Here is a 26,624-nt window from a genome sequence, read left to right on the forward strand (position 1 = left end):
TTTTATACATAAATATTTTAAACATTTTATATAGTTACATTTCCATCGAACATGTTGACAAAAATCGTATGACTAGTTGATGAATATGGAAATAGGTCCCATTATTAGAGACGATATAATAAAACATCCAATTACTGAAAATGTAACTAACTTATAAATTTGAAGAATATAGCACAAAATATCCGATCACTCTTTCAAACAGTATGTCTATAGAAAATATTTCCTTGATCAATATGCACAATACTATAACGGTAGGAAATCGTCGAATACTTTTTTTTCGCTTGGTTTTCAATTAAGGCCAAAATGTCACTGTTTTGTAGAGTGAGTCAATTATTTAAGTAGGAAGGAGATGATCTACCTAACATCACTGGCCTTGGCCCTATCGATATATAAACTGTAATTATATACGGTTTGTAACAAGTCTAAAAACTAGAAAAAGACTAGCACGGTGAGCTAGAGTATCGTGCAGACACGTGGCTTGGCGTGGGGCTTTTTCTCCACTGCTCGGACGGCTTCGTCGAACACTTCTCCGAGGTTGAGTTTCTTTTTGGCGGAACATTCCACCAGTGAGTATGCTTTGATTTTGTGCTTCAGCTTTTTACCCTCCGTGGTTGTGACAAACTTTTCCGATCCATGTACTCGGAGGTCGCTCTTGGTTCCTGAAAGACATCGATGTGTGGCAAATCAAAAATTAGGTAAAATGAGAATACTTGTTGCAGAATTACTTACCAACGAGCACAATCGGTACATGGGGTGCATAGTGCCTTATCTCTGGGTACCATTTTGAAAGCACGTTATCGAAAGATGTTTTACTCGATATGGAGTAACATATAAGAAAACAATCGGTCTGCAATAACAATAGACATAAAAGTTACGTGGTGATAAACCGAAGACGATAACAGCCAATGACAACCGATTTGAACTTACATTCGGGTAACTTAATGGTCGCAGTCTTTCGTAGTCTTCTTGGCCAGCCGTGTCCCACAGTGTTAGGGCATATTCTTTCTCGTCCACTGTGATATTGCAGGCGTGATTATCGAACACCGTTGGCACGTACTCGACGGGGAACTCGTTTTGTGTGTAGGTAATTAGCATGCACGTTTTGCCAACCATACCATCGCCGACGGTGGTTATCTTCAGCGGACGCATATTGCCCATCGTCATTTTGACGTCAGTCTGTAAAAGTAAGAAATGAATTGATATAATAGCCGAGCTAATTTATTTTTGTATTATTTCGGTCATAAATGACCTGCGGTATGTGTAGGCAGTGTTGTCCTACACTCAGTGCAAACAAAATCTGCTCTTACTGCTTTTACTCCATCTAAACGATTTTATAGTCTCAACCTGAGTCATAGTCATCTGAACGTCATAGTCATCTGATTGTATTCACTACACTGAGGTCTCAACTAGAGATGTACCGAATAAAAGGGCCAAATAATGGTAAAATATTTATTTTGCCAAATATTCGTTTCACCGAAAAATTGCAATATTCGGCCGAATAAGCCGAATAATGCCGAATATGTTAAATAATTGAATAAGGGCCCCTCCTTAGCCGTGCGGTAAGATGCGCGGCTACAAAGCAAGACCATGCTGAGAGTGGCTGGGTTCGATTCCCGGTGCCGGTCTAGATAATTTTCGGCTTGGAAATTGTCTCGACTTCCCAGGGCATAAAAGTATCATCGTGCTAGCCACATGATATACGAATGCAGAAATGGTAACTTGGCTTAGAAACCTCGCGGTTTATAACTGTGGAAGTGCTTCATGAACACTAAGCTGCGAGGCGGCAATGTCCCAGTGGGGGATGTAATGCCAACGAAGCAGAAGATGTTGAATAATACAAAAAGGGCTATAAGCTGGATTGCAGCAACTACCGCGCAATCACATTGCTGAACGCCGCCTACAAGGTACTCTCCCAAATTTTATGCCGCCGACTAACACCAATTGCAAGAGAGTTCGTGGGGCAGTACCAGGCGGGATTTATCGGTGAACGCTCTACCACAGACCAGGTGTTCGCCATACGTCAGGTATTGCAGAAATGCCGCGAATACAACGTGCCCACACATCATCTATTTATCGACTTCAAAGCCGCATATGATACAATCGATCGGGACCAGCTATGGCAGCTATACACGAAAACGGATTTCCGGATAAACTGATACGGTTGATCAAGGCGACGATGGATCGGGTGATGTGCGTAGTTCGAGTTTCAGGATTCTCGGGTCCCTTCGAAACGCGTAGAGGGTTACGGTAAGGTGATGGTCTTTCGTGTCTGCTATTCAACATCGCTTTGGAGGGAGTAATACGAAGGGCAGGGATTGACACGAGTGGTACGATTTTCACGAAGTCCGTCCAGTTATTTGGTTTCGCCGACGACATTGATATCATGGCACGTAACTTTGACCATCCTCTCAAAGGCCTACATCAGACTGAAAAGCGAAGATAAACGGATTGGACTAGTCATCAACACGTCGAAGACGAAGTACATGATAGGAAGAGGCACAAGAGAGGTCAATGTAAGCCACCACCACGAGTTTCTATCGATGGTTACGAAGTCGAGGTGGTTGAAGAGTTCGTGTACTTGGGCTCACTGGTGACCGCCGATAACGATACCAGCAGAGAAATTCGGAGACGCATAGTGGCTGGAAATCGTACGTACTTTGGACTCCGCAAGACGCTCCGATCGAATAGAGTTCGCCGCCGTACCAAACTGACTATCTATAAAACGCTTATAAGACCGGTAGTCCTCTACGGACACGAGACCTGGACGATGCTCGTAGGAGTTTTTAAAAGGAAAGTGTTGCGTACCATCTATGGTGGAGTGCGGATGGCGGACGGTACGTGGAGGAGGCGAATGAACCAAGAGTTGCATCAGCTGTTAGGAGAACCATCCATCGTTCACACCGCGAAAATCGGAAGACTGCGGTGGGCCGGGCACGTAGCCAGAATGTCGGACAGTAATCCGGTAAAAATGAACAAGAAGGCGAGGTGCACAGCGGGCAAGGTGGATCGATCAGCTGGAAGACGATTTGCGGACCCTCCGCAGACTGCGTGGCTGGCGAAGTGCAGCCATGGACCGAGCTGAATGGAGAAGACTTATGTGCAGCACAGGCCACTCCGGCCTTAGTCTGATAAATAATAATAATAATGTTGAATAATTCAAAAATTTATGTTAAAAAATAGTTTACTGATTACTGAAACAAATGTTTAAATATTCTACTTTCGTATTTTCGTAGTGTCATCCCTCACAGTGTGAAGCTTAATAAAATAAGACCTCAGCTCCACTACATAATTTTAAGACACAATTTTTAAAACGACTTATCTGCTTTTGTAAACAAAGATTCAAACGACGATTAGATGAATCTGATAGCTCTCCCACGCAAACCAACACCATCAACAGGTAGCGCAAACCAAGATTTTTTTATGTACAGGTTATCCGACTTCGTCAGTAGATGGGAATAACTATAGATAGTAGAATCTATAGATGAGCGAAAGCATGGCTGAGTCGATTTTTTTGCCCGTGCACACGCTCATATGACGTCACAGCCCTTAACGTTTCCATTGAAATCATGACGTCATGCTCGTTTGGAGACACGTTTGACAGTTCGTTTGGAGACAGTGGATTTATCTTCGCTCATCTATATATTCCACTATCTATAGGAATAACCAGCGCGGGGGGGAAACATACATTTTCAGTGCAAAACGTAAACAAACGAGCATAAATTCCATACAAAAATCCAAGATGGCTGAGTTGGGGATATTGACAAGTCGGATAACCTGTACATAAAAAAATCTTGGCGCAAACCTTCACCTACCTATTGATGGTGTTGGTTTGCGTGGGAGAGCTATCAGATTCGTCTATCTTTGTTTACAAAAGCAGATAAGTCGTTTTGAAAATTTTGTCTTGATTTGTGAAATCAAGAATAATATTTTTCTTTTAATTATTTCAACGTTATTCAACGTGTTGCACCTTCGAACATGGGGGATCAAATGGGATTAAATTTTTATGGTTACAAATTTGTTAAATCATGGTTACCTACATGTTTTTTGTCTTTCGTTCTCTACCAGGGTTCTTATATCATTGTACTCATCTTGGTCTCTACTGGCAAATATATTAAAATATTAATGAATCTGATATTCTAGACCTATATATCATCCTGCTTTTTTTGCTCTTACTATTTAAATTTGCTTTCCCGATACGGCAAACACAAATAAAATTATTGTCGACTTTTTGGATTGGTCGCAAACATATTCTGGTATTACGTGAAGCGTTCCAAATAAAGTAATTGGCGACATTATTTGACAGTCGTCTCAAAACCTATTTAGATTACAAGTTTTGACACTTCATAAAAATGTCTTGATGTCAAAGTCCACACATCCTATGAATATGAATCGTTATATTTTAGAAAGAAGACGTTCTACTCTTCGAAAAAATCGTAGTCTATCAAAAGAAATCCTGCGTTCCTGGAGTTGAACATATTTGTTTTCTTGGTATTAATTGAGCATGAGTGATTTCTCGGCCAAAAAAGCGGATTATTCAGCCGAATAGAGGCAGATTATTCGGCCGAATATTCGTTTCGCCGAATAATTAAAAATTGAAATATTCAACTAAGTAAGTGCTACTAATAGAGGGATATTTGAATTTTCTAAATGTCATGTCAAACTGTCAAAAAATGCACGCCAGAGCGCGCGCACTGAAAATATACTGGAGTGTTTTCACTGGAGTGTATTTTCAGCGCGCGCGCTCCCGTGGTTCTGCCGTGCTTTTTTTGTCAAAAATCAATTTAGAAAATTCAAATATCCCTCTATTAGTTGCACTTACTTAGTTAAGAATATGAAACCGTTTAGATGGAGTAAAATATAAAAGAGTGCCAAGAGGTCTATGAAAACATCTCCATTCGATCCTCTAAGAAATTTTACATCGAACTAGCCTTTCTTTGCCGATTTTTAAGTGCTCCGAGTGAAGATATCAATGAATAACTTAATTATTTGCTTCATTAAGGTGCTTTTTAAATTCTAGATTAAAATCAACTCTAGGATGAAAAGAGACTAGAGGAGTCTCCGTTCCAATTTTACCTAACCAACAATGAATTTGAGGGAAAGGGTAGGCCAGAGGAGGCCGCGCAACAACATTTTAAAATAAAAAAAAAAAAAACAAAATAATAATGAAATGAACACAACAAAAAAACGTCGACGGTGTTTTGTCTGTTAGTGTAGTGTGTAGGTATCACGGTTTCTAGTGGAAGACATTGTGTTTGAAAGTCCTGCAATCGTTTAGTTTCGCTACGTCCTGGTATGGAAAAGTTCTGATCCTTCTGTAACCCTTGGTGTTCTGCAATAATCCTATTTGTGTGCTGTTCTCCGGTGGTACACAATTTGCTTCTGAAGTCGAAGTAACGGCCTCATCTCTGCCAAAATTCGTTGCAAAAAAAACAGAAAATCCTGTGATTTTTCGACCTTACTTCTTTGGAAGGAACCAGAACGCCTCTTTAAGCTTAGGGCGATGTTCGCAATTCGAAAGAATCGAAAGAAGCCTGAATATGTTCGGTTGGTTTTAAATCAGGGGGGTCGATAGGAAAACTTAACTTCGTAGTACAATATAGCATCCTTCAATAAGCAAAAAATGGCTATCATTGCAGGCTCGTCGGGAAGATTTCGGGGGTAGTCGTACTGCTTTCGGTTTCGCCGAGTTCAGATCTGGAAACAGTGGAAATCACAGTTCAATGTGGAAATCACACTTATGGAGTCCGTGGAGACCACGATTGGATTGTTCGCCGGAAGGGTGGCTGGGACAAAAATGGCGGCGGCATCGGCGGAAAAAATGTTACTTTGGTGAGGTAGGCACAGACTTTAAAGCCGACCCCTCAGCTGGGGACGGATCCGTCGGTATACCGAATCTTGCTATTTCGGAAGCGTGCTGCCGTGTACTGCCAGTACGGATCTTCTATGTTATCTGCTCTTTTGAACCGGGAAGCGATAGCGCGGTCGATGTTAACGGGAGGTATCATTCAGCCCTTTGCTCCGTGCCGGTTGCCACTGGGGTGAGACCGGTACCGGCTACACTTCTCGTGATTCGGTCTGCCTCGTCGAGGAGAAGGATCCTGTCTTCTCCTGAGGTGGCAGCCGCAAAAGAGGTGGCTTTGCAACAGGTGGCCATCAAAGTCCGATGCCAGCTTGAGCGGGAGTGGACGGAAGTAGACAAGAGGCTAACCGGACGAAGCTGTTGAAAACGGGCGAGAGAGTGTCGATGATGTTCCGGTAGACAGGACACGTTAGTTCAAGACCATAAAGCAAGCGGCTGTCGATAATTGCTTGTCCGACTTGCCAAGCTTTATGGAGGTTCCTGCGAGCTGATGCCGGCCACTGCAAACGTGTCCCCGGACACACTAACTAGCGTTCATGACAAAATCGACGGATGAAGCCTAGCGACGACTGGTGCTTACAGCCGCCTGAGTCTTGATCTTGGTCCTTCCAGGCGTTCTGCCGATCACGACCAATAAAGTGTCTTCGGCGTATACAAATATATATATATACGTTTTCAAGTAGAATGATGAAACCCCCGTCCATAGCGATGAGGAAAAGTGTCACCGCTAGGACCGACCCTTTGGGGACGTCAGTTTCTTCGGGGTACTCGCCTGACGCTGTGCACTTGGAAGCACTTGGAAGGTTCGTCGAGTGAGGAAGTTTTAAACGAAAGCAAGCATGTTGTCTGTGATACCCCAGTTTTGTAGTTTTCTAAGGACCAAGCGGGTCCCGGTCCGCCTTGGCCTTGGCGATATCGAGTGACACAGAGTCAACATGCTTGCCTTCAGCATACGCTTCTTGGAGCACACTGGTAGCTCCGAGTTAAGATATTGATTGATAATAATTTACAGCAATGTAGGATATTGGTAAATATAATGAGCTTAATATCTTCACTACTAGCGGTACTACTGCTCGGTGTATAAAACCATCTCCATTCGATTTTCAAGTAATTTTCACTTGAGAAAATGTATTGTTTGTGCTGCAAATGGTGGGTTGACATCAAGGAAGGAGCGCCCAACAGAGCTCTGGTCCCCACAAGTTCCTATCTCACGCCTCCACGGGTCGTCCGATGACAAAAGACCGCCAGCTAAGGGTTGTGTACTTAGCCGGTAGTGCAGCCTGGGCACTGTTGTCCTTCTGCCTGGTACCCAGCGGCTGATTAACGAAATGCTGTATCGCGTCAGCTATACGTAAGGTGGCAGTCCCACCAGCGCGACGTAGGTAACGCGACCCCGGTAAGGTAGCTTCGCAGACAAACAGACATAACACTCTTAAAATTTCCATCGCTCACTGATTTGCTGATCAATTCAAATAATCATTAGTTGGGCAATCGATAACTCGTGGCGCGCACATCGTTTTTGCTCTAGTTTGACGTTTGATCAATATCGTCATCTGGTTTGTGATTCGCCCAACTAACTAAAATCAACAGATGTCGTTACTGTTTGAACGACGATGAATTTGTAATGTAATATGAAAACTGCCGACCCGGCAACGAAATAATGACTATGATTGGAAACTCAGTACCTGGAATGTCAGGACCTTAAATGAGCCTGGACGAGTGAGCCTTCTGGCTCACGAACTGCAGAACGTTGGAGTGAACGTGGCCGCTATTCATGAAGTCCGATGGCCCAAATCCGGAGAACGTGAATTCCGAGTCGTGGACCCCACGACCAACACTGCATTCAAGTATAACATCTATCACAGCGGCGGAGCATGGAGTTGGTTTCGTAGTGATGGGCAAACAGATGAAGCGAATGATGCGGTGGAAACTCATTAGCGAACGAATCTATGTGTTGAGGATACGGAATTCTTCAATTACAGCCTTATCAACGTTTACGCAACGACAAACGATAAATCCGACGACGTGAAGGACACGTTTTATGAATGTCTCGATAAAGCCTATGGAGAGTGCCCTAAGTATGACGTGAAAATTGTTATCGGAGACGCTAACGCTCAGGTCGGTAGAGAGGGCTTTTTCCGTCCCATAATTGCTAGGGAAAGCCTTCACTCCGCTACCAATGACAACGGCCTACGGCTAGTAAATTTCTCTGCTGCCAGAGGGATGGCCATATGGATAAGCGCCATTTCTCGGATGTTATCGATGTGCGGACATTCAGAGGTCCGAACATTGACTCTGATCACTACCTCGTTGTCAGTAAAATTCGATCACGGTTGACAACTGCATCGAACGAAAGATCACAGCGAACGATGCGTTACAATATCCAGCGATTGACGGCGGAAGGAGTATCGGCTGAGTACCGCCAGAAGCTCAACGAACGGATAAGTGCAATCAACGTTAGCGACAACATATACGAGCTATGGGAGTCGATCCATGGAGCGGTGAGCACAACAGCACGAGAAGTGGTAGGCACTGCACAGAGGCGACCCAGGACGGGTTGGTTCGATGTGGAGTGTCAGAGAGTGACAGACGAGAAGAACGTTGCCAGAAGCCGGCTGTTGTTGTCGGGTACCCGATCGAATAGAGATCGGTACAAGGAAGCAAGAGTAGCCGAAAAACGAACCCACCGCAGGAGAAGAAAGAATATGAAGAACAAGTGGCAGGCACAATAAAAAATGGAGCAGAACGATATGCGGAGGTTTTATGAGTCTGTCAATGACGTGCAGAAAAAGCGCTATCTCCCGTCATGTGCATCGACCAACAAGGGAATTTGCTGACAGATAAAACACATCGAGACTTTGTTGAATAGTGGGAGTGACGGTGCATCGGTGAACAGAATAAATATTAGCGACGGTGGACAAGCTGTGGAGTCGCCTACACTAGATGAGGTTGAAAAGGCTGCTAAAGAGCTGAAAAACAATAAGACTGCAGGGAAGGACCAGCTCCCGGATGAACTTCTCAAACATGGCAGTGAGCAGCATTATGAAGTTCTGCAACATATTATGTTGAAAATATGGGAAGACGAAGAAATGCCTGCTAGCTGGTTGGACGGCCTCATTTGCCCTCTCTTTAAGAAAGGGCACAGACTGGAGTGCGCCAATTATCGAGGGAAAACCCTCCTTAATTCGGCGTACAAAATTATGCCCCGTATTCTGTTCAACAGATTGAGACCGCTTGAAGAGTCTTTCGTCAGTGAATACCAAGCAGGTTTTCGTGAGGGCCGATCAACGACGGATCAAATGTTTACCCTGAGACAAATCCTTGATAAATTCCGGGAGTACAACTTGCAGACACATCATCTGTTTATTGATTTCAAGGCGGCGTACGACTCAGTGAAACGGAATGAATTATGGCAAATTATGCTTGAACATGGTTTTCCAGCGAAACTGATACGGCTGATTCGTATAACGTTTGACGGATCGAAATCAAGTATAAGGGTTGCGGATGAAATATCGACGTCATTTGTTACCTTAGATTTCACAAAACTGATGACGCATCATCGCATCGTTGTGAATAAATTTCCAGAACTGAGCCACCGTCAGTTTCGACAAGTGTGGTGCGAGGCACACCACTTCAGCTTTTGTTATATTTTTTTTTGTTCAATGTTATTCTGTTTCGAATGCTTCTTACATTTTAGTTTCTCATATCAACCTAAGCATGTTTTGACTAAATAATGAAATTTGATTACCTACTATGTACACTAAAAATTTACAATAAAATTTGATAACCTAGTTAGGACACAAATCTCGCCTGCGGTTTGGACGTCAAGCAACGAACCCTGAGCCGATCTTTACACTCACCAAAGCGTTCGTGTAAGGTTTTTTATCCCGGCCAGACGGCGGACCCCGCAAATAAGTTTGTTGTCGAGGGTCAAGCCAAGGTAGTCGGCCTCATGGGCCCATTCCACAGTCGTCCCATTGAGGATGATTTCACAGTGCTCAGGCGGAACATATTTGGGGGATTTTGAATGGGGGTGTCATCTGCAAATAGAGACAGAATGCCGCATTCTAGAGGTTCTGCCATGTCGGAGGTGAACAGGTTGAACAGCAGGAGCCCGAGTACATTGTCCTGGGGAACATCTGCGACGATATTGTGCGCATTGGAACTCGCCCCGCTGATTGGGACCCGGAATGTCCTTGCCGACAGATAATTGGTCGTGATTCAGCCAAACCACACCGTGCGACTTTTCGACTGATATGTGATATTTTGATTGTACAAGGACAACGGAAATAGTTTCATATCAATTTAAGCGTACATTTGCAGTAGCATATTCTCAGTTATGGCGTTAAGGGATATCCGATACGATTTGCGATCAATTAAATCTGCTAAACGAAAGTTTTAGCAGAAAAATAGGTAATTTTTCGTTGGCGCTTGGTACGATTTGGCTGAACCCCGACCAATTGGTGATGATTTTCACCAGGTAGCTGGGAAGATTGTAACGATGTAGTATGTACACCAGGCCATCATGCGATACATTGTCGAATGCCTTCTCAATATCGAGTATGGCCATGGCGGATAATTTTGAGACAAACATGGTTCGTCTGAGGACGATTGTAGCTCGGGTCAGTTGGTGTACGGTTGATCGACGTCGTCGGAAACCAAACTGTTCCTCGAGCAATATGTTGTGGTGTTTGACAGACTCAAGTAACTGGCTGTGAATAGCCTTTTCAAACAGTTTGGATAACCCTGAGAGTAGGCTGATAGGCCGATAATTTTTCGTAGAGAAAGGATCTTCTGGCTTCCGGAAGAGGCTCGAAAGCCTTCTTTCAAGAGGCACGAAAGCCTTCTTTCAAGAAGCTCGGAAGCCTCCTTTCAAGAGATGGAATCCTCCTTTCAGGAGGCTCGGAAACTTCTTTTCAAGAATCTCGGAATTCTTTCAATAGGCTTGAAAGCCTCCTTTCAAGAGAATTAAAAGCTTCCTATCAAGAGACTCGGAATCCTACTTTCAGGAGGCTCGGAAGCCTCCAAAAGAACTCAAAGTCTTGTGGGAGCTTGACGTATAAACATAAATTTTAATTCGAAAGTTCCACCGAATAACGAAAATTGCAGACAACTATTTGAAGACCCCGTTGGTTTTCAGGTCCGTTTTTATTATATATTATAAGTTAAGCTTAATAAAAGCATAAGTTGAAGGGGTACCTCTTAAGAAAAAGGTTGAGAACCGCAGATCTAAGAGATAGTGATTAGTCCTAAATCAATATCTGTGGTAACGGTCAACAGATGAAGACGATTCTATTCTCATACAATAGTCCAGGCTTGTACCACCTACGAATGTGTGCGAATTATTTATTGCTAATGCTAATGCCAAATTTTCGGCAAGCAATTATTAAAATTTAAACGGAATTCGGACCTAGACCATCAACAACAATGACATTGGAAAGCGTTCACCCTAGCCATATTACCACATCGACTTCTTCAAACTCTTTTTGGCATTCAAGAATCCATGAAAAGGATGAAAGATGTGAGCAAACTTTTAACGGCATAAAAGTTAACAAAAAATGATTATCACAAATCAGACCTTTTTCCTTTCCCGCAAAATGATTTCTTAGCAAAAATCTCCGTGAGAAAGCATCCTCTGCTCGTGAGATTGAGTGAGAATTACTATCCCTGATAGTAAGGCATATTTCAGAAACAAGTTCTGTAAATTTTGCACTTTTTGAATTTCTCCATTATAAAAAATAGAATCATGCGAATAGAGCATGTTTAGCAGTTTAGTTACAAAAGTAAAAAATACATTTTAGATAACTGCACGCCTCCTGAATATAGACTACAAAAATATATAGGCACCATGGAAATACGAAATCTTCGTTATTGGAATAGTATCTGAATGTCTCAATTGTACAGAATTATATCACCTAGTTCGCACAAGTCAATTAAAAAGAATAGAATTTCTACTGCTGCATACAGTGGAATGCAAAGCATTCAAAAGCCAAACATCTCACGCTGTCGCATCCGGCAGAAGCGAGTGCATGGCACAGTAACATCACCGAGTGGCGTCTTTCAGTCGACCTTATCATCATGCAACAGGCCATACACTACCGTGAATGAGCTCTGTTCCAGACTGTCAAGTAATTGACGCCTAACAAGTCGTAGCACATAGAGTGATAAAAAGCCGACAATAACAGCGCAATAAATGAGAAAGTAAATCAAACTCTTGCTCATTTCCAGAGATCACCCCACATGCTCAGTAATAGTGCCAACTGAGGGCGGAATTCTTCCAAACAACGGAAAATTGCGTTCAATGATTCATGCGGCATACCTCCTATATGATGACTATTGCCACCACTAAACAACAAACCGAAATGTGGTCAATCACCATCGAGTGGATCACCAAAGCACGGATGCACACATACGATTAATGGAAAGAAAAGGTTTATGGCAGCGAAAATGCGAAGCACTCAACACAACATTCATCAGTAAAACATAGTGACTAATGCACAACAACATTACTAACCGCAATTACCAGTTCCTGATCGTTTATGTGCCTTCACACCATGTCGTACAAAATGGTAATAGCTGGCAATGAAGAAACCAAACTCGATCTACGGACTGTAGCACCTGTATATGTGGAAAGTGGAGTCGAGGAGTCGCAACAATAACAGTACAAATCAATGTCATACCTTATAAGCTATTTTTATTCGCACATCGACCTACGGCGGCAGTTCATATTCTTCAGGTTTCTGGCTTAAGATAACAATCATACGCTCAATGTGTGTTCTCAAAACTAGAATTAGACCCGTTACACCAGCTTTCATTTACATTCATAACATGCTACAAAGTCACGTGACAATATGAAGCAGCACAATCAAGTTGTTCGAGATTCCCGACTGTTATTCTTTGACCATTCGCCACTATTAATTAAAAGTAATCTACTTCAATTATTACACACTCACGCCTCGTCGGGGGCTTAAGCCGTAATCTTGTATGAATTGATGCGGTGACCAAAGGTCAGCCGTGACGATGCGGCACTCAACCTATCTATAATACTTGTTCGAAACCATCTGATTTGATGTAACTACAGGCACGGCGGAAAGTAAGGCAGTACCGTTGTCGATGAGATGTGATAATAAAACGACAAGGCCATTTCAGAATGTTTTGTAAATAGAAGTATTTCCGGCAGAATATATGTGCACCTTGTACGTGCCGAAATACAATAATGTATGTATATTGGCGAGGAGGATTATTATTGTAGATTTTAAAGAAAAACGGGGTAGGTATTTGTGTTCAATCGTCACGAACCTATCCTTTATTGTTGCTCGCAAGGCTATCTGGTGACCCAGTTGAACAAAGGAAAATCGGTGAAATAGGAACCGAACAGTTCTGGTGTTGAGATTTCGGTGAATTTCATCAAAATCTGTGAAATGCTTCAAGTGTGTAGTGGTTCAATAGTATAAACAATTGATTTATCATATAATGTACAAAAGCAATTTTCTGTGAAATTGAAGGTCGATTTATTTTTGTATTTTTTGATTTCTCTGAAATTTTGCATATACATTCTTTAACATATACACATTCTTTGCATATACATAATTTAACTTGAAAACAGCTTGTCCGATTGTTTTGGTGTCTTTGGCAATGTTTTAGGGACTATGTAAAAAAAATATAGACTGTGAAAAAAAAATTGTTCAATAATTTAAAATAAAACTTAAAAACCCAGATTAATCCACCTAGTGGTGACGATGCCTTTCTCGATTCAATCACTTAATTTTGCCTTAGTGTGATACACATCATAAATAATTGCCTACATTACGGCTCTTGCAAACGCTGTAAGGCAAACAATCAACCAACCGTATATGATTCAACACACCATTTTCTTCATAACTTTTGAACGTAATGACCGATCGTGATTATATTCAATAGTGATCAACCCCCGTCGAATGCAATTTGTTGGGAGAAAATCGGTTGAGAATTACTATATGAAAAAGTGGCTAATATTTTCCGGTTTTCGTGTGCACACACACACACATACATACACACGGACAGACAGACATTTGTTCAGTTCGACGAGCTGAGTCGATTGGTATATAACATCATGGGTCTCCGAGACTTCTATAAAAAGTTCGATTTTGGAGTTAAATGATAGCCTTTCGGTACAACTTTGATGTACGAGAAAGGCAAAAACTAATTTTCTCAAAAACTAATTTTTCAATATATATATATATTTTTTTCGATGTGTTGTAGCAGATGATATATGAACGTTTTTGCACTATAGGCCATAATGGGGAAATAATGGACAAAAAAGTTATATTTTTTTATTAGTTGTTTTTTCAAAAATGGTCGGAATATTTTTTTACGTTTTTATCGACTCAATTTTATGAAAGTATGTAAAATTTCCAATGTAAAAGGTGTACAGTCACTTTTTTCTAAGTGCTACCGTTTCTGAGATACAGCGGTTATAAGATAAAATACACCGATTTTTTTAATTTTCAGTCATTTTTTAATCTTTTTTTAATAATTTTTTTTTATTCCTTTCTTTATTTGGTAGGCACTCTGTGTTACTGTATTCTGTAGCCAGAATCCACACAGAATCGATTTTCAGATTTTCCATTATTCATTGTTGTTTTCGTTGCTTGTGCATCTTACCATAAGTCCATTGTGTCCACTTGTCCGTGTCGTGATTCCAATGATCGTTGCATTGTTCGGTTGCCATTTATTCGGGTACGTTGGAGGAATGCCTCCGAGAAGAACAATTTTTCAGTCGTCATCAGGCAGTCGTAACGGTAAGGGCGCTTCCCAATACATCACCGCGAAGACTGCGCATCCGGCGAAAAGGCTGCGCATCCGGCGACTGATGAGGGGCTGGGAATCGAACCCATGACCATTCGCTTGTAAGACGAACGTGTAGCCAACTACGCTACGGAGTCCCCTTATTCGATTAAATTCGATCTAGAATCAAATTTTAATGAGCCGTAGATATTTATAGACAAATGGTAGAAATGGAGTAGTGGTTGGCCATTTTCATGGTATGAGCGCTATTTGTATCTCTTGATCCCGGTACGATCTTTGCTTGGACCCGTGCCAACGTTTTACGTTGGACCCGTTTGCGAAAGTTAAATTCCGACAAGTGGTGGCAATCCTGCAAGGACACCGTTCTGGAAAAAAAACATTTAGAAGGTCACGTCTCCACGCCCAGCAATGACCATTAATAAAAACAAGAAGAAGGGGGAGTCTCTGGATTCTCCATTTCCTTATAAGAAACAAGGTTTCATGTCCGTCTTGCCAAAGCGCGGAAAAAAATAGAAGGAAGCTGGAGACTTCAGATATCCTTTCTAACTCTAACATAGAAAACAATTTTTCTCCTATCGAACTGAGCAATCAGTTACGAACTGAGCAATCAGTACAGAAATGATCGTATTGACAGCGCCTGTAGTGGGGTAGCCATTGTCATTAATAGACGTATCAAACATAAATTATATTCTACATTTTAAACCAAAGTAGAAAGGCAATTGCCTTCCAAGTGCAATGTACAGCAAAATAATTAGTTAAGAGCTGATATTAAAATTTTAACTCGCAACAAATGAAAAATTTGTCATAATAATACTCAAAGCAATTCCAAAGGTAAAATTTTATTTGACGATTGTTTTGCAGGATATTATACTATTCAATATCCCAATGGAGCAACTTGTTTTTCTTCCAGTCGAAATCCTCCAACAATCGATTTAGTTTCAACGGATTCAAGTCAGCTGTGTGGCCAATTGGTAACTCATGCTGACTTTGACTCTGATCACCTTCCTGTGACGTTTGAAATCTCACAAGAAGCCATTAACAAAATCCAATCAGCTCTACTTTTTATTATCATAGATTATCATGATTGGGATTTATATAAAACGTATATCGATAGGAATTTTGATGTTTATATTCCTCTCGATACCAAAAATGGTATTGATAATGCTCTCGTATCTTTGACAAATTTAATTGTCGAAGCCAGAGGCATTGTAATTCCTAAATGTGAAATTAAATTCAACTCCATTATTATTGACGACGATCTTCAGCTACTGATCCGTCTTAAAAAATGTGAGGCGAAAGGCAAAGAACTCGCGATCCCGTGTTGAACTCGAAGTTGGATCCCAGTTCGAAACTCTTTTCGAAATTAACGAAAATTCTTTTTAAAAAACCCTCAAAAGCCAATTCCAGCGCTTAACAGGGTGTCTACTATCTGGAAAAACCTGGAACTATCAGGGAATTTTCCGCTACCTGGAAAATATCTAGAATTATCATGGAAATCTTGACATAATCAAGGAAATTTCAATACCCGGTGACCATGAGTGAAATTCTTTCAAAAGATGAAAAAATCATTAAAAGTATTTGAATAAATATACCAATCACATCTATTGAAAATGTAGTGAACGTTGATGGATTGTTATTCCGCAAAAAACGTTTTGCCATCTTCTAAATAATTCCTGGAGAATTTCCGAAGCTATTCTTGGTGAAATCTAGGAATTTATTCGGGAAATCAATTAGGGATTGCTTTATAAATTCTTTTGAGTATTCCCTCGGAAATTCTTTAGGAATATATTAAACAATACTAAATTAGTTAGGATTTTTCACAGCAATTCCAGGAGGAACTTCCGAAGGAACTTCGGAATCAGTTTTCCAAGGAATTATTCAACGAAATCACTAAAAGAGTGTCCATAAGAATGATTAGCAATTTTCTAAATTATTTCTGGAGCAATTTCCAAGATAAAAACCGAAAAGAATTCCCGGAGGAATTTCAAAACGAATTGTATGGTTTCATTAAGAAATTCCCGAAGGGATTTAAAAAAAAGTGTATAGTGATTTGTGGAGGATTTTTGCTAAAGGAATTCTTGAAAGAATAGCCTAAGGATTCCCAAATAGATTTTTCAAAGGAGTTTCTAAAGGTATTCTCGAAGTATTTCTAAAGAGTACTTAAAAGCAAAATATCCGGAAAAACATCTCCATGTGTTTTCTAAAGTTTTCCTAAGATACTTCTGAATAAGTTCTTAAAAATCCCATGGAATTTCAAAAAATATCCGAAGCATTTTCCGAAGGTTTTTACAGTAAAGCAGTACTAGCACGCTAGTGGCGCTGAAACCATTGAAATTATTTTGCCAAAATATGCTTCAATAAGCTTAATAGCCTATTCAGATTACGATTAGATTATTTATCGTAATAAATATCGTGTTAAAGCGGAGAAAAAAATTTAATGTGTGGGGATGGCATCAGGTTGTTGTTTATCATGATATTTATGACCAGAAATGGCGTAATCTGAATAGGCTATAAATTGGCCGTTTGACACTTATAGTACCGGTACCTTAGCTGCTAGGTCCAAGAAAACTAGATGTTGGTCACGCGAACAGGTATAATGATGTTAGGCATGAGTACGTTAGGCATAAAGGATGTTAAGCATAAATGCCCCAAAAACGGTCCACGACATTAAGAAGGTATTTGCCTAACGTCCTTATGCCTAACGTCATGGACCCAGCAATCTCATATTTTTGTATCAACACATTTCCTGATTTTTTTTTCGTAAGAAGTTCTGAAGGATTTGCTGAAGAAATTCCCAAACATATTTCCGGAACATTTCCTTAAGAAGTTTTCTTAGGTTTCTTTAATAAAGAAATTCATAAAAAAAATCAGAAGAATATCTGAAGAAATCTGCAAAGTATTTTATAAAGGTATTTTCGAAGGATTTTCACAAGACATTTTCGAACAAACACCTAGAGGAATTTAAAAAATCATAAAGGAATCGCTATTTGCATCTCTAAAGGAATTTCCGAAACAATTCCGTGAGATGTTTTCTAACGTTTTAGCAAAGAAATTTTCAAATTGATTTCTGGGTGAACTTGCGAAGGAATTCCCGGAGGAATTTCTTAAGTAATTTACAACATTGTTTTTGTGAAGCCACCAAAATGTTCGTTAAAATAATATTTTTCGCAATATTTACATTTCTGATTTGATTATTTTGCTGCTAAACTCTATATATGGCACGTTTGTTTTTGCCTGGAAATTAATGTAAAACACCTGGAAAAAATCTGAAAAAATCAGGGAATTTTATTTTACAGATAAGTAGACAGAGGTTCAGTTAAAGAGGGGAATAAAATTTTATTAACAAATTGCGAAAAGGCTCAAAAACTGGCTCAGCAGTTTGAGAGAGCCTATATCTTTAGTCTAGGTCTCACTAGTCCAATTGAGGATCAGGTTACACGGAGCTTCGAAGCATTCTCAATCAAGAGAATGTTTTTGACCCTTCGTTGGGAACTAATTTGGATGAAGTGAGATCTGTTACTAGATAATTTAAAAATATGAAAGCCCCGGGTGATGATGGTATTTTCTACAACATTTCCTGAGAGTTTTTGAATCCTTTTTGGTTAATTCATTTAACAAATGTTTTCAATTGGCATACTTCCCAGATCAATAAAAAACGGCAAAGTTGTTCCAATTTTGAAGCCGGACAAAAATACAGCTGAGGCTTCTAGTTATCGCCCAACCAGCTTGCTTTCTTAAATAAGCAAACTGTTTGAAAAGATTATTTTAAATAGAATGATGGTTCATATTAATGACAATTCTATTTTTGCAGATGAGCAATTTGGCTTCCGCCATGGGCATTCAACCACTCATCAGTTATTAAGAGTTACAAATTTAATTCGACTCAACAAATCTGAAGGATATTCGACTGGAGTTGCTCTTCTTGGTATAGAGAAAGCATTTGACAGTATTTGGCATGAAGGTTTGATTGTAAAATTGATGAAATTTATTTTCCTCTGTACATTATTAAACTGATCCAAAATTATTTATCAGATCGCTCACTGCAGGTAATCTATCAGAATTCCAAATCTGATAGATTACATGTAAGAGCTGGTGTTCCCCAAGGCAGCATACTGGAGCCTATATTGTATAACATTTTTACTTCTGACTTACCTGAGTTACCACCAGGGTGTCAAAAATCGTTGTTTGCAGATTATACGATCCTTTCAGCCAAAGGGTGAAGCCTTCGTGTCATTTGTAGTGAATTGCAGAAAAGTTTGGATATTTTCTCCACTTACTTACTCCAAAACTCTGCTTATAATTTTGTCACATAAGCCGAGAGCTTCTTATTTTAAACCATCTAGCAGACATATTGTCACTATGAATGGGGTTCCAATTAATTGGCCTAGCGAAGCTAAATATTTAGTGCTAGATATTTTTGCTAGATCAAAAATAAACTTTTAAAATCCACATTGAAGGCATCAGAACAAAATTCGTCTTCAGAACAAAATTTTGATTTACAACAAATTTTTAGACCAGCCATGTTGTATGCTGTGCCAATATGGACTAACTGCTACAATACCAGAAAAAAGTCACATCAGAGGATTTAAAATAAAATTATGAAAATGATTCTGAAGTTGCCTCCGTGGTATAGTACCAATGATCTTCATAGAATTTCTAATATTGAGACATTGCAACAAATGTCCAACAAAATAATTTCCAATTTTTGGCAAAAATTTGAAAGCGAGCGGAGGGCAATATTTGTGATGGTATATATCGCACGAACTTCCTTCTGTCAAGCTCCCGTATGAAGGTGGAGGGAAGAATATCAGTGTGGAAGCCAGTGGAGATATATCAGCTTCCATATGTGTTACATAGCTGCCCAAGCCACGACGTCAAAATCATCATAGGAGATTTGAACGCTCAGGTTGGCCAAGAGGAGGAGTTTAGACCGACTATTGGAAAGTTCAGCGCTCACCGGCTGATGAACGAAAACGGCCTACGACTAATTGATTTCACTGCCTCCAAGAATATGGCCATTCGCAGCACCTACTTTCAACACAGCCTCCCGTATCGGTACACCTGGAGATCACCACTGCAGACAGAATCACAAATCGACCACGTTCTGATTGATGGACGGCACTTCTCCGACATTATCGACGTCAGGACATATCGTGGCGCTAACATCGACTCTGACCACTATCTGGTGATGGTTAAACTGCGCCCAAAACTATCCGTCATCAACAATGTTCGGTACCGACGACCGCCGCGGTACGACCTAGAGCGACTGAAGCAACCTGATGTCACCACTGCATACGCGCAGCATCTCGAGGCAGCGTTGCCGGAAGAGGGTGAGCTCGATGCGGCCCCTCTTGAGGACTGCTGGAGTACAGTCAAAGCAGCCATTAACGACGCAGCGGAGAACAACGTCGGGTATATGGGTCGATGTCGACGGAACGATTGGTTCGACGAAGAGTGCAGACAGATTCTGGAGGAGATGGACGCAGCGCGGGCGGTCGCGCTGCAGCAAGGTACCCAGAAAAAAAAAAGGTACCCGGCAGAACGTGGAACGTTATAGACGGAAGCGGAGACAGCAGACCCGCCTTTTTCAGGAGAAGAAACGCCGCCTGGAAGAAGCGGAGTGCGAGGAGATGGAACAGCTGTGCCGTTCTCAAGATACACGCAAGTTCTATCAGAAGCTCAACGCATCCCGCAAAGGCTTCGTGCCGCGAGCCGAAATGTGCCGGGATAAGGATGGGAGCATCTTGACGGACGAACGTGTGGTGATCGAAAGGTGGAAGCAGCACTACGAGGAACATCTGAATGGCGCTGAGAGTACAGGCAGTGAAAGTCAAGGCAGCGGAGGAGATGACTACGTCAGTTCAGCGGACGATGGAAGCCAACCAGCCCCCACCTTGAGGGAAGTTAAGGATGCCATTCAACAGCTAAAGACCAATAAAGCAGCTGGTAAGGATGGTATCGGAGCTGAGCTCATCAAGATGGGCCCGGAAAAGCTGGCCACTTGCCTGCACAAACTGATAGTCAGAATCTGGGAAACCGAACAGCTACCGGAGGAGTGGAAGGAAGGGGTTATATGCCCCATCTACAAGAAAGGCGACAAACTGGAGTGTGAGAACTTTCGGGCGATCACCATCCTTAATGCCGCCTACAAAGTGATATCCCAGATCATCTTCCGTCGTCTGTCACCATTAGTGAACGAGTTTGTGGGAAGTTATCAAGCCGGCTTCGTTGACGGCCGCTCGACAACGGACCAGATCTTTACTGTACGGCAAATCCTTCAAAAATGCCGTGAATACCAGGTCCCAACGCACCATCTGTTTGTTGATTTCAAGGCGGCATACGACAGTATAGACCGCGTAGAGCTATGGAAAATTATGGACGAGAACAGCTTCCCTGGGAAGCTTACCAGACTGATCAAAGCAACGGTGGATGGTGTGCAAAACTGTGTGAAGATTTCGGGCGAACACTCCAGTTCGTTCGAATCGCGTCGGGGACTAAGACAAGGTGATGGACTTTCGTGCCTGTTGTTCAACATGGCGCTAGAAGGTGTCATGCGGAGAGCCGGGTGTAACAGCCGGGGTACGATTTTCAACAGATCCAGTCAATTTATTTGCTTCGCGGATGACATGGACATTGTCGGCCGAACATTTGCAAAGGTGGCAGAACTGTACACCCGCCTGAAACGTGAAGCAACAAAAGTTGGACTGGTGGTGAATGCGTCAAAGACAAAGTACATGCTTGTGGGCGGAACCGAGCGCGACAGGGCCCGCCTGGGAAGCAGTGTTACGATAGACGGGGATACCTTCGAGGTGGTCGAGGAATTCGTCTACCTCGGATCCTTGCTAACGGCTGACAACAACGTTAGTCGTGAAATATACGAAGGCGCATCATCTGTGGAAGTCGGGCCTACTACGGGCTCCAGAAGAAACTGCGGTCGAAAAAGATTCGCCACCGCACCAAATGTGTCATGTACAAGACGCTTATAAGACCGGTTGTCCTCTACGGACATGAAACATGGACAATGCTCGAGGAGGACTTGCAAGCACTCGAAGTATTCGAGAGACGGGTGCTTAGGACCATCTTTGGCGGTGTGCAAGAAGACGGTGTGTGGCGGCGAAGAATGAACCATGAGCTCGCCCAACTCTACGGCGAACCCAGTATCCAGAAGGTAGCTAAAGCCGGAAGGGTACGATGGGCAGGACATGTTGCAAGAATGCCGGACAGCAACCCTGCAAAGATGGTGTTCGCTTCCGATCCGGCAGGTACGGACGTGGAGCACAGCGAGCGAGATGGGCAGACCAGGTGCAGAACGACTTGGCGAGCGTGGGGCGTATTCGAGGATGGAGAGATGCGGCCTCGAACCGTGCATTGTGGCGTCAAATTGTTGATTCAGTGTTATCTGTTTAGATGTTAACTAAATAAATGAATGAATGTCAAGCCAAATTTATCCATTGTATTCGAAGAAATCACAAATACCTACTCGCGGCCGTGTTTTTTACTCCCGAACAAAATACTGCCCTGCTTTTTGTCTTTGCTCTGCCCGTACTCGCGAACAAAGCAAGGGCCAGAAAAATGCAGGCAGTAGGTTCGGCCCTGTTCGGGCGAGTGTGGAATTTTTGTAGGCCCAATTACACTCTTTTCTTACTCGTGAAGCGAGAAGCCACCACTGAATGTAAGTCTCATGACAAATGCATGATGGAGACGCATGGTGCATAATTTTTCATGAATAATTTTGTTTGGTAAATTCTATAACTTGTTGCTGCTATTGATTCAATATATGCAAATATACCAATTTGTTTAAAGTATTTGTATAGTAATTTGTATAAAACAAACAATCGGATTAGCAAAACAAAGTTGAGTCATAAAAAATGATGCACAATTGCATCAGGTGAATCGAGAACCAGATCTGGAAATCCCTTCACTATTGCATTTACTTCCACTATAATCACTTTGAATCAACAGATACGTATTTCTTTTTCTTCTTGAAAACTTCTTCAGTGTTTTGTTATCGACTATCTAGTCTTTTAACCTTGTAACATTTCCCCTAAGACGCTCAACATGAATTAATCATGTAAATCCTTATTTTATGATCAAATAATAATCTTGAAATTTCCCCAAATATTCAACAAACTTTTTCCTACAAGTTAAAACGTATATTAACAAAAAAATACAAAAAAGATGCTTTAATTTGTAGCATACACACGTCATAAAATATCGTTGCTTGATTTTTTTTTTTTTTTTTTTCATTTATGTCATTATGTATTTTCTTACTCATTTCTCTAGCTCCCATTGTGTTCGAGGTAAAGGCTGAATATCATCGTGTCAAAAGGTGAATTCTCCCAAGACCCAATTATGTCGTGCAAGAAATTGTACACTTTCTCGCTCGAAACGGGTTGAACGATTCATTTAGTCGCGAAGCGGTAGGTAAAGTGCTTGCGGGCTTGCGTCGACCGAGCATCCGTACTTGAGAACCTGCACAACCAACACCCTGCCGCCGCCCAGGCCCGTGTCTCCGATCCAACCTTTCTTCCACTAAATGCTTGCTGTTGTTTCGAGAGCGCAATTCAACCGAGATTGGATGTACCTTTCATCTACGAAACGCTATAAACGAGCTTACCATTTGTTTCTCCTGTACCTCTATAGTAGGGGGATATCAGCAAGGGATGGACATTATTTATTTGAAAATATGTCATAATTCAAGAAGGAGAACCCGCTGAAAGAATAGGCATAGAGATTCAACTGTCGTGTAAATTGATCTCCTCATGTATGATGGGTGTCCGAAATTTAACATGGGCATATAAACTCACCCAAACAAATAATTATACTCTAATGACGCGTAATAATTAAGGGTGCTCTGGTCTGGGATATCCTGTGAATAGTAAATTTTCTCGACATTCGATATGATATATGAATTCCTTAATGATAGATCTTTATCAGCTAAGAAGTAGAAATTTTCCAATAACTGATATATCTTCATTAAAAAAACAAGAGGTTAACAGTTTATCATTCGACATCCTTATTCATTTTTTTTTTCAAATTTGCGAAGTTGAGTGTTGATCAAAACTGGAAGACACCAAACGTAGAGTTGGATATTCCAAAGAAATATTATTATTGTTATTGGATTCAACCAGCAATCAATTTGTATGTATTGCAACGTAAAAAAGTGTCGTAAAATAAAATCAACTCATGCTGTATATAATAGCGAACTGTTTCCGTTGGTTTTGCATTCAAACAGTGCGTGCCCTTGAATTCGACTTCCCCAATGAAATTCACTACTTTGAACTAGCTACTCAACATTTGGGGACATCCCTCTACATTGCAGCGATATGAGATACCACGCCGCCTGTGAATCACACATGCACCCAATAAGGGGAATTGATGATAGAATTCCTAGAAAATCATGACCATATTATTCGAGGTTTACTCACCTTTTGATTTTCGGTTCGTCTCGATTTTCCCAGATGAACAAACGATTTTCAGCAACGTTCAGCACACTGATGTAATCCAGTTCCAGTCCTCTGCTTCAGCTTTCGATTAATCGCTATCATTCGCAGCTTTCGTCGAAAGCAGGCTCCAGTTATTTTGCACTACGTTATATCGCTCACAGGTTGTCAAAGATGCTTCCGAAAAATGCGCCGAAAGGTCGACAGTGAAGCGAAGCCGAACGAGTCAGCAGCGAGCAACTTGATTGCGTTTACAGCTCGTTTGCTTTATGTAACCGATTCACTCCGAGTAATTTACTGACGCTGATGTTTCCTTTGCCGCTTCGTTGATTGAGAAAAAGATTAATTCCACACCCGGTCTCGCTGGTTTTATTAATTGACGATTGAAACTGCGTGGAACCTGCTTCAGCGCGTAATCGAAATCAATTGAGGTGTGTTCTTCTTTCTTTCTTGCGAAATCCAAATTTAGCTCACTGTAAAATCTATATAGAGATAGGTGTCGATATATGATGGTGACTGGCTGCAAACGACAACAACCGCCTTGAATTGACGGCGAATCGACTCCGAGGCAAGCCGTTTGCTCTGGTGGTTAAAGCAAACGGAACAAGGCAAAATGAAATTATTTGTATTTTCCACCGATAAGGAGTTCTGCTGTCGTTTATCACTTGTTGTGCGATATTTTTTCTTTCTTTTTCCGCCAGCACATAGTGGGATAACTTCCAGTCAAAAATACTTTAATAGTCGAGTTTTCAATAGCTCAATAAGTGAATTTGAAACAAACAATTGTTTTAGCTCAGATTCAAGTAATGGAAGATATGAAAAACTCGCAAAAGACGATTAAGAACATTGAACTCAATGTGATGGTTGTTATACATATAGAACGTAGAAGTTAAGAAATATCATTTTGTGCTTGAATTTGTAAAGCTTCCTATAAAATAATTGTTTTTGAAGCCTGCAGGAACAACTTTGTTTCAAGGTCTTTTATATCCATATTTTCGTTTATTGCGCGAAAAGAAATTACGTGAAGTTGGTATGTGTGAGAAAATCCTATCCTTCGAGTAAGGACATTTTTTTTATAGATTGATTATTTCACGCTTTCGCTTATTGGAGATCTCATTTCTTTTGTCTCTGAGCGATGGAAATATACTGGAAGAAAAGTAGTGCATCCAATTATTAAGCTATATGCTACATATTATGCTATGCTTTCATCGCGTACATATAAATATGGTTAAATAAGAGCGATATGTGAGAGAGCATTGTAGACAACCATTTCTCATATCAATTGACGCTAAATGTTGAACAAATAATTGCAGAAAAAACATAAACATAAAAAACTTTTAAAGTGAAACTTTTAGTACTTTAGCTACAGAGAATGATTTAATATCAAATGCTCAGAAAGCTACGATGCATTAATGTCGTTTTCAAAGACATATTTGATTAGTTCAATTTACAAATTATTGAAAGAATCTTGAACTGTTTATATCATACGTATAAAAGTCAGTTATCACACTTCAATGGTTATACCATCATGACGAGTCAAAAGAATGTTTACTGAACATATTGATTTATCATTTGGCAGTTGTATTTTGTGTTTTGATATAGCTTTTTGATGGAACGAGACTCCCACTATGCGATGGCTGGATTGTTTCAAATTTCAAACCGTCAGCTTTATTTGTTTGCCACAGATAAGCACCAACACCAACAGGACACAGAAGCACAATCCAAGGCGTAAATCATTTTCAAGCGATGATGACCACGTCCCAAGACACGAAGACCGATGATTGAGTCACTTGAACCGAGCAAGCTGTCTCAGCTTTCGAATGCAAATATTCGCTAATATCAGCTATGACGATTTTCGCATCTAAGCGGTCTGTTTTGCATAAATATTGGTGGCACACAAATCTACACACAAGAAATTCAGACGACATATGAAGCTGAATACATTAATTATTCATGGCACACACTTCAAACGCCAACCCGTTCCGACACTAATCAACAATCAGTACATTCAAAAGCGCGAAGCCTCAATTGCTGCTCCGCCAACTATTTAGTCTGCTTTAATTTACTAAACAAACAACCAATTCGCATACATTCATATAATCACTGCGAGTATTGCACTTGTCACATGTTTCCTATATGCAGGATCCGCCTTAGATACTGCCAACGAGCTAACCGACCCACTACCATCACACAGGATATGTAAGATGCTGATAAGTGACGATAACGATAAAGCACGACACCATTCGACGAAGCACATAGGGTTTTTCCTTCCCGTGAAGCACAAAATTATGACAATATTCAATAGAACCGATTCTTCTCCCGACTGTCTTCCAAACACTATAATGACGTGATCGACTAATAGAGCCGATAGTCGTTAAACCCCATCCACCGCACTAACAACAGGTTTCCAACAATGTGTTTTGATCAAAACAAGGCGCGACTTCCACAGAATATGGAAATGATAGCGAGGCTTTCTAACTAAAGCATCCGTTCGCGACACATCGCAACTAGCGAATGAGAAACACTGAGCGCAA

At 41.0% G+C, this 26,624-nt stretch overlaps 1 protein-coding gene across 8 annotated transcripts; it reads right to left on the reverse strand.

Annotated features, from left to right (window-relative positions):
• Positions 1 to 26,624, reverse strand: LOC134227098 (ras-like GTP-binding protein RhoL). Of its 8 annotated transcripts, XM_062708361.1 has the most exons (6): positions 26,181 to 26,615; positions 25,751 to 25,992; positions 24,076 to 24,672; positions 928 to 1,176; positions 730 to 847; positions 1 to 659 (listed from the first exon to the last, which is right to left on the reverse strand). In XM_062708361.1, the coding sequence occupies exons 4-6, from the start codon at positions 1,162 to 1,164 to the stop codon at positions 454 to 456; spliced, it is 561 nt and encodes a 186-aa protein (XP_062564345.1). In that variant the 5' UTR covers positions 1,165 to 1,176; positions 24,076 to 24,672; positions 25,751 to 25,992; positions 26,181 to 26,615; the 3' UTR covers positions 1 to 453. The 8 variants fall into 8 exon arrangements, with proteins under 8 accessions (XP_062564345.1, XP_062564350.1, XP_062564351.1 ...); XM_062708366.1 differs by lacking the exon at positions 25,751 to 25,992 and having other exon boundaries at positions 24,076 to 24,572; positions 26,489 to 26,624; XM_062708367.1 differs by lacking the exon at positions 25,751 to 25,992 and having other exon boundaries at positions 24,076 to 24,563; positions 26,489 to 26,616.

Source organism: Armigeres subalbatus, chromosome 3 (genome assembly GCF_024139115.2).
Source record: "Armigeres subalbatus isolate Guangzhou_Male chromosome 3, GZ_Asu_2, whole genome shotgun sequence".
Classification (NCBI taxonomy): Eukaryota; Metazoa; Arthropoda; class Insecta; order Diptera; family Culicidae; genus Armigeres; species Armigeres subalbatus.